Raw genomic sequence first — 14,166 nt, forward strand, 5'->3', positions numbered from 1 at the left:
TAGGAACAATAACCGATGATAACAAGGTAACAAACTAGCAATGGGAAGCGGAAAGGTGAGTAAGAGAAACATAATTAGAAATGGGATGAAGGGTGCAAGTACATTTACCTTTCCGCAAAGCAATGGATAAATCAATCTCAGATGCCAAGTGGGGGTCTGGTGCCGGATTCCGTCGACGGAGATGTAGCCGAAGGAGTAGTAGCCGGTGCACGTGGGCAATGTGTATACACATGACGGATAGGTGGGCGTTCAACAGGTGGTGGCACCGGAGGCAAGGATTTGGTCACAACTGGAACAAAGGGAGGAGGATCGACAACGGGAAGTGGAAGGGGAGGAGGTGATGAGGAGGAAGAAGCATCACCAGACCCCAAAAAGAACGGAGTAGACTCAAAGAAACCGACATTAGCACACACAAAGGACCGTCGAGAACCAGGATGGCAACACCTATACCCTTTCTGGGTCCGAGATTAGCCAAGGAAGATGCACTTGAGAGAACGGGCATCAAACTTGTCGTTCCCAGGACCCAGATTATGGACAAAATAGACACATTGAAAAACTCTCGGTGTAAGAGGGAATGGAGACAAAGAGGGAAATAAGACCTGAAATAAAGACTAACCATCAAGGATGAACGTGGGCATCCGATTAATCAGAAAACAAGAGGTAAGCACTGCATCACTCCAAAAAGGTTTGGGAACATGCATGTGATGCATCAGGGATCTTGTTGTTTCAAGGAGATGGCGATTTTTTCTCTCAGCCACCCCGTTTTGTTGTGGGGTGTAGGTACATGAGGTCTGATGTATAATGCCGTGTTGGTCCAAGTATTCCTGAAATGATGAGGATAAATATTCGCGGCCATTATCAGAACGAAAAACTTTGATGTGGATACCAAATTGGTTATGAATTTCAACATAAAATTTTTGGAAAATGGTAAACAATTTTCTTTCTTTCATTAAATAGAGCCACATCATTCTTGAAAAATCATCCACAAAAATGACAAAATATTTGTATCCATTATATGACATTACTTTATAAGGACCCCAAACATCTGAATGAACTAAAGAAAAAGGACTCGACACATGGTTATCAACCCTAGAACTAAAGGGAACACGATGGTGTTTCCCAAACTGACACGACTCACAATCCAAAACAGAAAGCTGACTCAAGGACAGAACCAAGGACTTCAAGACTTTGAGGGACGGATGACCAAATCGGCAGTGCCATTGGAGAGGAGAAAGAGATGACTAGAGAGCTGTTGAAGTTCTACCACCACCACCGTCAAGATAATATAGTCCACCTGCTTCATGCCCTCCACCAATCTTCATCCCCGTCTTGAGATCCTGAAAGACACACATAGAAGGATAAAAGGTAATGGAGCAGTTAAGTGATTTGGTCAGCTTACTAACAAACATAAGGTTAAAAGGCAATTTAGGAACATACAGAACTGATGAGAGGGATACAGGATCTAGGTCAACATTACCAACACCACAAATTGAGGATGTGGAACCATTAGCAAGGGTGACAGATTGTGATGTTGAGCAATGAAATAAGGAGGAAAACACACCTGGAGTTCCAGTCATGTGATCGGAGGTCCAGAGTCAATGATCCAGGGATTGGGTGTAGATGCCAGACAAGCCATACCTGAGTGAGCAAAAGTCGTCGTGTTCTGCTATGATTGGATAAACATCTCATATTCATCACGGGGAACACTCACCATCTCCTTCATGGGACTATCTGTGGATGTAGGAGGCAACTGGTCAGATGAATGATTCTCCTGTTTAAAGCTGAAACTTGAGTCACCGGTCGCGGCATGATTGGCCTAGGTTGAGGGAGGACCATGTAAATCATAACAATAGTTGATGGTATGTCCATCCATACCACAATGAGTGCACTTCCTCGGGCCTGAGCTACGTCATCTACCACGGGCTCCCCCTGAATCTCTGCTCCCAGTACAACCACCACCACGATTATAAGTAGACCCACCATTGCCACTTCGGCCATATGCAGAACCACTACCAACACCACAGCCAGACTGAGCTCCTCGAGCTCCACCTCTACCACCACGGCCTCTCGATGCAGCAAAGGCAGATCTATCTGAGATATTAGAGTTCTCAGTAGATCCGATAGAAATCCTCCGAAGTCGAGCAAATACCTCTTCTAGGGACGGAAGAGCTGATCCCCCTAATATGTACTGGTTCATATTCAGACTTTAGTCCCACCAAAAATCTAGTCACATCAAGTTGCTCTCTCTGTTGTTGCTGAATCTTGACATCAGAAGTGAGAGGATGATAGACATTCAACTCATTACGTATGTTTCTCATGTTGGCATAGTACTCCTCAAGACTCATGATTGCCCTGTTGCAGATTAAAGTACTCTTGATAAAGCTGATAAACTCTGGTTGTATTGTCTTGCCCCGAATACAATTTTTTCGCATGGTCCCACACGTCTTTGGCGATATCAAGGAACATGAAGTTCACACTAATCCTGGGTTCCATACTGTTCCACAACCATGTGATGATCAGAGCGTCCTCTTGCTCCCAATCTTCATACTCATGAGAGTTAGATGAGGGTTTCTCCTCTCTGATATGTTTTACCTTCTTCTTTGCCTTTAGAAAGACTTCAACGGATTTAGCCCAAGGCACATAATTCTCTCCATTTAACTTAATGGAGGTCATCTGAACATTCAGGTAGTCTGTAGGCACCATCACACTAGGTTTATAATCATTACTGTCTCCCATTATGTTATCACCAATTCTGCACACTTGCTGAATTCTATTATCACTGAGATCTGCACACTACACACCACTAGGTCACACCTGTCACACTGATTGCAGCACTAATTGTTGCTGGAATGTGTGCTCTTTACACCACAAACCCTGCTCCTACAACTACCTGAAATCTCACCACTATATGATCATATCTCTTCCTTCAACATGCACAAAGAAACCAGCATAAACCCTAGCACTTACTGGCTGAAACACTAGCAAATGGTCTGAAACACACCTCCTATTTAATCCATAACAGATATCAAGAACTGAAATCTCTTACCTTATCGCTGAAGTAACACCCATGCGAGCAGGAGAGCAGTCCACACACAACAGCCGCTTCACACACAACAGCCACACACAGTTCGGCCATCTATTCTTCCTCTACTAGGAGAGGGCGATCTCAGAAATCACAGCAACCGACCACATACGACCTGACTGGAGGCATAGAGACCCCCAAGGGAAGAGGGCAATCACTCCTTTTCAGCCCTTTCCCTTATCTCCAATCGAACACAGAAAAAAAAAAAAAAAAAAAAGAGGAAAACCCTAGATAGGGTGCGCAGAAAATGAACCCTAGGCAAGCAGAAATCTAGGCAGATTTAACCTGCTCTAATACCATGTTAGAATTCAGGTCTGCCTTAGAGTTCGGCCTGACTGAGTTCAGTTATGTAGAAGAAGAAAGAGTGATAGAGAAAGAGAGAAAGAGAGAGAGAGAGAGAGAAGAGAGAATTCTGGTTCGAACTGAAAGAGTTAACCTAACTTCTCCCAGTCGGCCAGTAAGTATCTATATTATTATTAAAACATAACTGAAAAGACCTATGTGCCCTTACTTAAGTTAAGAGCACATGTTTCAACACAACATTACAGATCAGCAACATCAATCAAGGTATAAAGACAAAAATACCCCTACGCTAACAATTCCTTCCTCACATCAGGTATGATTTGGTTTTGGGTCAAAAAATCATATTCAGGAGGACATTTGGATTGGCGATTCCCCCTGCCCAAAGTGTCCCCTTCCCTTTTTGCTCTTTCTAGTCTTAAAGGAAAACCCATTAGTGATTTTATTAGCTCTTCCTCTTCACCTACAAACTTGAGTTAGAATTTGGGTTTTGTTAGAAATATGAGAGAATCTGAATTGTCTAGTGTCTCTACTTTGGTTAACTTGTTGAGTGCAGTGGTTTTGGGGGACAATTGCTCAGACTATAGAGTTTGGGCACTTAATCAATCAGGGTCTTTCTCTAGAAAATCCTTCTTGAACTCTCGTGTTGCCACACCCTCCTCTCATTCTTTCCCTATCAAGGAGATTTGGCTTCGCCCCATTCCTCCTAAAGTCAGTGCTTTCTGTTGGGAAGTAGTTTTCCTCTATGTTTGGTGAGACTACCTTTCATCTTTTAATTTCCTGTCCTTTTGCTAACTTCGTTTGGAAGTAGTTTTCCTCTCTGCTTGGTTGCAGATGGATTCCTCCTACTAATTTGGAAAGCGTCTTTAGCTCTCACTCCTTCAAGTGATCTAAAAGGAGAGGCAGAATTATGGAAAGATGCACTAGAGCAGAAGTTGCTTGGACAATTTGGGAAGAAAGAAATTTGAAGATCTTTGATGACAAAGAAAGAAGCAAAGCAGCTGTAATTGAAGTGATAACTCTAAGGGTGGCACATTGGGTAAAAACACTAAATTTATTTGCTGATATTAAGAAAGAAGACTTTTTCAAGTCTTGGGGAACAATTGCAAACACTGCATCTAGGAAATCTATTGTGATTGCATCATGGTCCCCTCCAAATGTTGGGTGGAAGAAACTAAATTTTGATGGCAGCTGTTTTGGAAATCCAGGGCCATCAAGCATTGGTGGGGTAATAAGGGAAGAGAATGGAAATATGATAGCCATGTTCTCAGGTCCTATTTAGCAAGGTGATGTAGTGAGCTCAAAAATGAAGGCAACAGTGTTTGGTGTTGAAAAAGCCAAACAAATGGGGATTGATAGGTTGATTGTTGATGGGGACTCAAAAACTGTGGTAAACTGGCTGAAGAGAGGGGAGGGAATAATTTGGCAGTTAAAGAATGAGTTCAGGCACTTAAAACAGGCTTCTAAAGACGTGGTGATTCAAATAAGATGGATTAGAAAATCATTTAACAACATGACTGATGGTCTAGCTAAGCAAGGAGTTCAAAGACAATCTATGTTTTGGGCTATATTCTAGTTAGTAGGATGTTTCTGTCGGGTTACCTTTTGGTCTGTGTTGTAATTAAAGGGATTATTTTTGGGTTTGTTTGGGGCTGTGATGTATTTAGTGGACAATGTGGAATGCCTGTCCGCCACAACTTCTTGTTGTACTTGATTTTCTAATTAATGAATTTTTCCGATGTTGCTGATCAAAAAAAAAACATTTCTTCCTGCCCATCTCCTTCCTCGCTCCATGCCTCTCCTCCTTCCACTACTGGGCCCTTCTTTAGACCCTCCTCCCTCTTTATTCAGGTCCAGCAGGAGTTGGAGATTCCTTAAGAACGTAAATCTTGGCTCTACATCAAGGAGTAAGATTGACCAAACAGTTGGGGCTACAGCAGACTGAGATGGGGGGGGACTCCAAATTTGTTATTGAGTGGATGCAATCAGGGCATCTGGGAATTTGGCAACATAGACAGCTGATAAGGGAAATTTTTAGCATAACAAGGGAGGTGGGTGTGTGCTTTAAGTGGGTAAGGAGATCAGCAAATGGTTTAGCTCATACCTTAGAAAAACAAGGGACTGTAAGGGAGAGTTTGTACTGGGCAGTGCTGTAATTTCAGGTCTATAGGCCTAACCTCTTCTACAAGGGGTTGATGTCTGTATTTCAGACTTTTAAATCTCATTAATGAAGTTACCGTTTCTGATCAAAAAAAGAAAAAAAAAAGCTCCAAAAGCCCGTCTAGCAAATTATTTACCACCCTAAAAGAACAGACCTAAACTCCTGCCAATTCTGACATCTTTTGCAATTAAATCCTCAATCCCCGCCAACCCTCCCTTTTCTTCCACACTATCTAAAATGGACTCATCAGAATTCTTCTCCACTCCCCATCCTTTTCGTGAGTCTGTAGCTCATCAATTAGCTGGGCCATTGGTTCATCACTCCATCTAACACTTGAGTCTCGAAACCTTTTTTTCTCAATTATCTCCTTAATTGAACCTTCAAACTTCAATCCATTTTTCTTCAACACCTCCAACTGGACTGACCCTCGAACCCCGATACCATCTGAATTTGCAAATCTCCTTTTCCAACCCAATTTGACTCCAACCTCCCAAGAACCACTTCAGACCTTGGTAAGTCCTCACAACCTCTTACCTTGCCAATCTCTTCTTCCTTACTAACATCCGTAGGGTCACAACTTACTTCTTGGCTCCCACCTTCAACCCTCTCACCTATCTCCCCATCTCCATCTTTAGCACTCCCACCCCCTACATCTTCCACCACTTTTTCCCCCCAAGTCCACCTCCTTTTTCTCTTTCCTCGTAACCTTGCATCCGATTGAATCACTGAGTCCCTCCTCCCTTCTTGAATTACTCCTCCTTGAAGCTTGACCCAAAACGAGCCAAAACTTAAGCTTAAAGCCGTACCTACCTTTTGGTCACCCTCCTTGTCCACCACAGAAAAGCATCCACTATGTGGACTTGAATGACTTGTCATGGATAGAAACTTCCAGTTAATAGAGCTCCGTTGCTCTACATCTTCGCTTCAAGAGACCTCCGGCTCCAAGAGCACCTTTTCCTTCTCTGCACTATCATATCTAACGACTTTCCAACCCAACTCTCAGTCTTTTTTCTATGAACTTTGAAGTGGACCCTTCTCCTTCCAATACTTGAAAACTTAACCTTTAAGCTTTTTCAGTTGAAAATCCTAAATTTTTTGTAAAACCTCTGTATCTTTAACCCTCAACTTCAATTTTAAGAGGTTGGCCCCACTCCCAAGGCCATCAACATTGAAAGCCAAAAGCAATCCTTCAACAACCTCCTCTGGCCTTCTTACCTCAGTAACCCAAGAGTTCAAATCTTTCTAACCTCCAACCTCCTCATGGCCCACTAAAGAGCATTCCTTCTCTCTCAAAATAACTTCCCTATCTTTTTCTCTTCCTTCCCCATCATCTTCAACCTCCAACCAACCTTTGCCTTCCCCTACACCTTTCATCTTCAACCTCCAACTTCCACAACCCAACCTTCTCCTCTCCAACCATAGCTTTTTCTAACCCTAAAAAGAGAGGGTGTCGAAACGAAGAACACTTGACCTTACAGATTGTATGTTTTGCTTTTTTTTTCTTTCCTTGTACATGATGTACAGGGGATACCCTTTATTGGGCTTGGCTACCCTTGGTACTTATTTGATACCCCATGGAACCTGTACTCATCAGACTCCCATCTGTTAACACCCGCCTTTGATTATGAACGATTAACATTGTTAAGTTTCAATGAATCTCAACTTAAAATGGTTTGATAGCTTCCGTTAATTTCGATCTACAAATTCAGGCATTGGTTAAGAAAAAGCAAATAAAAATGGGAAAAGCTCGACGAATTCAAAGCCTAAAATTACCTCTCTCTTCAAGCTCTCCTCCCTTGCACTGTAAGCCCCACTTGTCTGTATATTCTCTGTGAAAATGCCCTTTACTGGGTCCTCTTTCACCGCACTCCCGGAAAACGAATTACCAGCTGCAGGTTGCACTGGACCTGAAGCAGCTGATGCAGTCGGCCCACGTTCTTCCTTACCCATTTCTGTTAGCCCTGAAGAATCCATTTTCATCGACGAATTCTCCGACTTCAGCTTTGTGTTCCTAGAATTAACATTGGTTTCCAATCTGGCAGTTGTGAAAACCCTCATTGAATCGTTATCTTCCTCTTCCTCGTCGTCACCCACTTCTGAATCCTCCTCGGAGTCGGAATCGGCACCCCGAGCACTGATGCTCTCAAGATCGTCGTTGGAGGTAAGAGCCCCATCTCGGGTGTCGGAGAAGGAGAATGGGAAGGCCGGAGCGTGATCATCAGAGGCTAACTTGCGCTTGTGCGCAGATGAACAAACGGAAGCAGAGGCAGAATGTGATGGGGAGGGTGATTGAGAACTCCTGGAACGCACGGGTGCGGTTGAATGTGCGGAATGACCATCCATCTTGATCAGGGCTTTGGATTGTGTGGAATTAGGGTTTTACAAAAGCTTTTGTGTAATTAGGCGCGAGATTTTGCTGATTGATCGCAAAAAGATCCTGAAGCAATTGGGTTGGCCGGTTGCAAATAAAAGTGCTCGTTCTGAACCGTTTAATCCTTATGATTAAACGTCATTCAATGATTCAAAGAATTTTATCAAGGGAAGCTGAAGCGGCCTTTAGAAGAAGTGAATGACATGTAACATATGAAATTAAACCATCAAAATAGGATTAACAACTTAATCCTTATGATTAAGCAATTATTTTTTACCGTCAATAAAAATATTTTTATTTAATCGGATCCCTCCAATTTATCTCTTCAATCATCTCGAGCACCAAAATGGTCCTACAAGGTCATATTTTTGAGGGACGATTACTATCATGTACTTTGAATCCCAAACTTTAAAACATAATAATTTTAGTATCCGAAGTTTCAAAGCATACTAATTTAATACTTACCTTTAACAAGTCATCAATTATAAGTATCACTTGACATCATGTATCCTTAGGCTAAATTTATTACACCAAATCTTCTTCTAGTACATGAATAAGAAAGTAAGGAAGTAAGGACCAAGTAGTGATCCTACACACATGACAAGCAAATTTTGTAATTACATGAGCAGCCCTATTACCTATACGAGGGATAAAGGAGATTAAAATATAATGAAATTCTTGCAAATGATTCATGCAATTAGCAATAACTGTGTAAAGTCGCCAAGGGACATCTCGAGAGGTGCCCAATAGGATATTTGTTATATTTTGTGCATCTCCTTCAATGTGAATATGAGAGAAGTGGAGTTCTTTCACCATTTGGAGTCCAGCTCTGAAAGCTCATGCCTTAGTAATGTCAGGATCCGTCATTTCCATGCAAATGGATCTACTAAATACAAAACTTCCAGTGTGATCTCTCAAGATGATGCCAAGCCCATAAAAAGAATCCATATTTGCACCATCGACATTAATCTTTAAGAATGGGTGAGAGGGAGGAGACCATCTACAATGGTTGTTGATCATTTGGTTGTTTTAAGAGGCAATAATGCTCCCCCTCCTTTTTAATGAAAGCAACTCCTCAATATATGCATGGGCCAATGAAATAGTTTCAATTGGGTTGAAATCTGTATTCTCTATTGCCTTCTTACATATACTTTTCAACAGAGGATTATAACAAATTTATTGAAAAGACCAAGATCATCCGTTGGATTATTTCTACTTAATTCCCACCAAAAGGACATCCAATCAAGAATAGACCAATCTAGTTTATCCTTTGTGTGCATGGCTAAGTAAGATCCAAACCAAACTGGTCTTATAACTTGGCAATGGATGAATACACGACCTGCATCATCTCCCACAGAAAGACACGGGGGATAAGATCTGTCAATTTTCTTAGAGATTTTAGTTACAAATGCTTTTAAAGATAAAATGCCTTTAAGATGCCACATGAAAACATGGATTTGATGAGTGGTTTCTTTGGGGTCTGTTTGATTGTTGAGAAAATTGGACTGAAAAATGATGGGATGAAAAGAGGAAAATTTTTTTTCTCAATTAGTTATAATATGTTTGTTTGCTGAGAAAATTTTTGTGAGAAAATCCACTTTATAGTGTTTGTTTTGCAAGAAAATTTATAGGAGAAAAATCATGCTAAACTATAAAAATGCATGTAATTTACTTTTATGACAACTTGCACCCCCGAAATGTATGACACATACGATTGAACTTGCCACGTGGCATGTTAGTGTTATTAAACTTGCTCATTCAAAAATTTTACTTAAAAATAGTAAGAAATGCTTCATTATTTGGACCTGCTCATTCATCATAGAATTTGTTCATAGGTCTATTCAATATACTAATCCATAAAAAACTTGTGCATGCATTCATAAAAGAAACTACCAAGAACTAAAATTGCTCTATTATTTGGACATGTTGGTACATCAAAGAATATGCATTCAATAACTTATTTCATTTAAAAAGTAATGCATACATCAATAAATCATTTGAATTTGTCTTTAACCTATAATTAGTTCATCAATGCCAATAGTTCAACCTATTCATTCCATGTAGTCATAATCATCCATATATCAATAAATCCATCGTGGTAAAATATAACCATTCACTCCACTTAATACAAGTAGATTGACCATCACAAAAAAAGGGACAACAATCAAAATGCCAATGCATCCCCAAAAAATATACAAAATGGATGTAAAGGCTCAACCATCAAAACAACTTTTTGTCATATATAATTAGTACCTAGTTTGTTAATAAATGTGAGTTATAATAGTTTAAGTCTCTTATCCATCCCTTCAATATGGAGGGTCTAACTTCATTTGAAGTCATGCCTTCCTCAAATATGGCTCCACTCCGTAAAATGCCATAACTCGACTTTCAGACTCAGCTAAGAAGTCATATGCTTTCATAAAAAATGCCATTGAACATCCTTATAGGCTCATAACATCGGCATACACATTTTCCTTGCTAAATAAACCAAATCATCTCTCAACTGCAGATGCAACTTTCCCGATATGTGTAGCAGTGTCTTGCACTTGTTCAACAACAATTGAAGCATATGATTTTTATTTTCCTAAAACTCTTCGTTCTACAAAACTACTTGCCTCCACCGACCTTGCTTGAAGGTTAGGATCTCCAAAATTCTCAGCCTAATCATTATCATCAAACACATGCTCAACATTCGGTGTTGCACTAGTTGCAGTTGCAGAAATTTAACTCCTTGGTTGTAAAGGCACCATTTCCAATCACTTTCATTTCCACATATCAATGCCAATTAATCATAGTTTGGAATGCTTTTTCATCTAGTTTGCTTTGCCCTTGGATGTGTCTACTCATTTACCATGGGAATTCCATAATAAGTCATCTTTCATAAAATTTGTAAACCAAGTGTTTAAAGTAAGTGTTGTTAATCTATTTTACCTCAATATATGTAGCCCAAATATCAGGTGTTGCATCTATTGTCTTGATTGAATCATTCCACGCAAAGCCACTTTGATTCAAAAGGTTTTTTAATATTGTAAAATTCTACTTGATTGTTTTCAGCCGATTTCGTATGTCCTTTAGTACATTCAACTAAAAACTTAGTGCTAATAGCACGTGCCGCTGTAGTGTAAATTGGTGATTTAAAACTTTTGCCGACCTTGTTTCCAAGGTTGACCTGCTCAGCAAGTGTGTCAATGAGTAATTATCCATGTCCTATGTCCAACTCATATTTGTTTTTCCATTCTTGTTTTCAAGCTGAGAGCTAGAAGAGTCCATTTATGTTTCATGCCAATCAAACGAATAATGCAAATCAACAATATATATCCATAACACCAATTTATACAAGGTATTTTTGTATAAATAACAATAGGCAATTAATAAAGTCAAACATCATAATTACTTATAGAAGTAAATGCACATAGAAAAAAAGTTATACAACAAAAGTTATATTAGAAAGAAACAGTTAAACTACAGGAAGAAATTAATATCGAGCCCTAGATCGATATAAGACATAATCAGCCTACATTTGGGTAGTTATTTATTCCTTGAGATGAATTCATTCCCTTGATTGTTCATTTGTACTAGCTTATTGATATAGTTGGAAGGTTTGTGTATTGTTTGCTCTATCATCAATTCCTACATCATCCTCAGTATCAACTGCTTCTCGATCATACTGACGCATGATGAAATCATACGGATCCACACCCATGACATGGTTGTGTAATATGCAGCATGCAGACACAATCTTCACCTGTGACTTAAAAGGGTAATGTTGCTGAGATACAGAGATTGGAAAGCGTTTCTTCAATACCCCAAAGATTCGTTCAACGGCAATTTTAAGTGATAAATGTCAAAGGTTGAATAGTTCTTTTGGGTTTTCAGGTTGATGTGCACCACATTCCTTTAAATGATATCGTGTGTTTCGATATGGTGTAATGAACCCAGTCTTTAATGAAAATCATGCGTCTACAAGATAATATTTACCTATTTAAAATATAAAAGTTAGAAAACACATACATACTTACCTATTAAATAAAAATGTCTCTTGTGAGAGTTTATTACTACATTGAGGGACCTCTAATTTATGCTCTCTCATCAGAGCATTGTTAAGAATATGAGAGTCCGATACAACACCCTCCCAACCAAATAATACATATGTGAACCATAAATTGAAAGTACATGCAACAAGGATGTTTTGTGTGGGATAAGATTTATGACCTCGAAACCTAGCAACATCCATAGAAATGACTTTAACAGAGAGGTGTGAGCCATCGATTGCCCCAACACAATCCTACCATTAGATTTAAGTTTTTTATTATTCATTTTTGTGGGTGTATATATCATAAAGAAGACTTTAAGACTTAATTACCTTGAAATATGGCAAAAAATCATGTCGGTTTCTAATTTATGGAGGTGTTTCAGTACCACTTGATTGAGTCAAGTACCTATCCTCCAAGCTCAACAAAGCATTAAATACGTTGTTGAAATGACGGTTTACAATCTCACCAGACTGACTGAAATGAAAGCCCATCTATTTATAGAAAGTAAATAAACAAACAAATAAATAAATAAATTAGAGAATTCATTCTAGAGTGCCTATATAATTTACATGCTGGAAAAATAGTCAATGAAAAAAAAAAGAACAACCATTTACCATGAATAAGTTTACTTCCTTCACTATTACTAATCAAAGCTACATGAAAGCACACATTACACTTTTTTCTTTTTTGATAGCTAAATCATCATATTGATGCATACGTACTCATATACATGATAAAGAATGAAAGTCTCATTTCAGAATTTTTGATAGCTAATCTCATTAAGAACTGATAATCAATGAATTCCACAAATGCACTAGAATTCAGTTATATAAACTAATAACTAGTATTTATTAACAAATTCAGTTACTAAAAATAACAGGGATGACCTTAATAGTCATTCAAAATTTACTAATATGATTGTTGTTGCCAAGGCAGTGGTTGAAGGGTAATGGGTTTGGCCACTCCATTATATTGTATGGTCCCTTTTTGATAAAAACAACAAACAATGAGCCATTTATTATGTGGATTCTTAGAGCCTAAACCTTAGAATGTTCAATTAGAGATATGATTCTATTATTCTCTTCCTTTTCCCTTGGCTAGATCTCATTGAGTCATGTCCTTTTCCCTTCTTCTTTACTTTTTTTTTACCCTTCTTTCCTTCATTACTGAATAACAAATAATAATTGCATTTTTTTAAGCAAATTGATTGATGTCAACCTAAGAAAGATTATATGAAAGTAAAGAACTAAGGATCCCTACCTACATTTGCGTGTACAATAAGAAGTGGGGTGGGGTTCAATTATCTGCCATTCATGTGGCACTATTTTAACTCAGTGGGTCAATTAGTGGTGGGCTCTTGTCCAATTGGAATAGTCTTGAATGAATGACTGCTGACAGTTGGAGTTGGACTTGGTAATTCATCTGAGTTACTCGTAGGACTCAGTCCTCCAGACCATTTTCCCAAATATTTTTATGCTCTTTGCTTTTCTTAGCTTCAAGCTTTATTCTTCCTTATTGGGTCATAACCGTTACGCACATGAATTTGTAACTAGTTAGGCATCGGTCCGGTTGAATTAATATTTCCTTTCTTTGGTCAGACCGAGTTATTATTTCCTTTTCCCTAAACAAAAATCTGATTTGGGTTTAGAAATCAAAATATAAAACAGTCTTATGCACACCACCACAGATTGAGTGGTCTTCAGGGATATGGATCGGGTACTATCCTAACCTTTGGCATTCTTTCGCGCAAATTAGCCATTCTTAGACTCAAACCTATGTTCCCAGGCTTGCCAACCTGACCGACCTCTGAAATCTGAAATCAACATACTCTTCCAAATTAACCAAATGCAATTAGTTTGCTTTATTACCTTGTAAACTTTTGTGGCACTGTTTGTTTCATTCCCTTATTAGTGAGTGAATTGTTTTGGTTTCATTTTGGGCAGGGGCTGTTTTTGTTTGCAGTTTGTAGTGTCCAACAAACTATAAAATAAATGTTCGCAAGATATTGAGTTTGTTTGTTTGCATGATAATGAGTTAATGGCATAAGAAACTGTAAAATAAATATTTCCAGGGTCCAAGAAACTGTTTTTGTTTTTGTTTGCAAAATAAAGAGTTAATGACATAAGAAATGCTCATTCCCATATATAAAACTCAGGTGGTCTCTCAATTGAATGTAAAAAAATGTTTCAAATGTCATATTTCAAAAATATGACATTCA

General features: G+C 38.9%; 1 protein-coding gene across 1 annotated transcript in view; it reads right to left on the reverse strand.

Annotated features, from left to right (window-relative positions):
- The window catches only part of HAG1 (histone acetyltransferase of the GNAT family 1), an 88,080-nt gene extending 79,963 nt beyond the window's left edge, over window positions 1–8,117 (reverse strand). The window contains exon 1 of the mRNA XM_088960429.1: window positions 7,317–8,117. Within this exon, the coding sequence (XP_088816555.1) occupies window positions 7,317–7,886 (570 nt within the window). The 5' untranslated portion in view covers window positions 7,887–8,117. The remainder of the gene's footprint in view (window positions 1–7,316) is intronic.
- Between the last annotated feature and the right edge of the window lie 6,049 nt (window positions 8,118–14,166).

This window comes from Nelumbo lutea, chromosome 1 (genome assembly GCF_056320005.1).
Source record: "Nelumbo lutea isolate HS-2025 chromosome 1, American lotus-T2T, whole genome shotgun sequence".
Lineage (NCBI taxonomy): Eukaryota > Viridiplantae > Streptophyta > Magnoliopsida > Proteales > Nelumbonaceae > Nelumbo > Nelumbo lutea.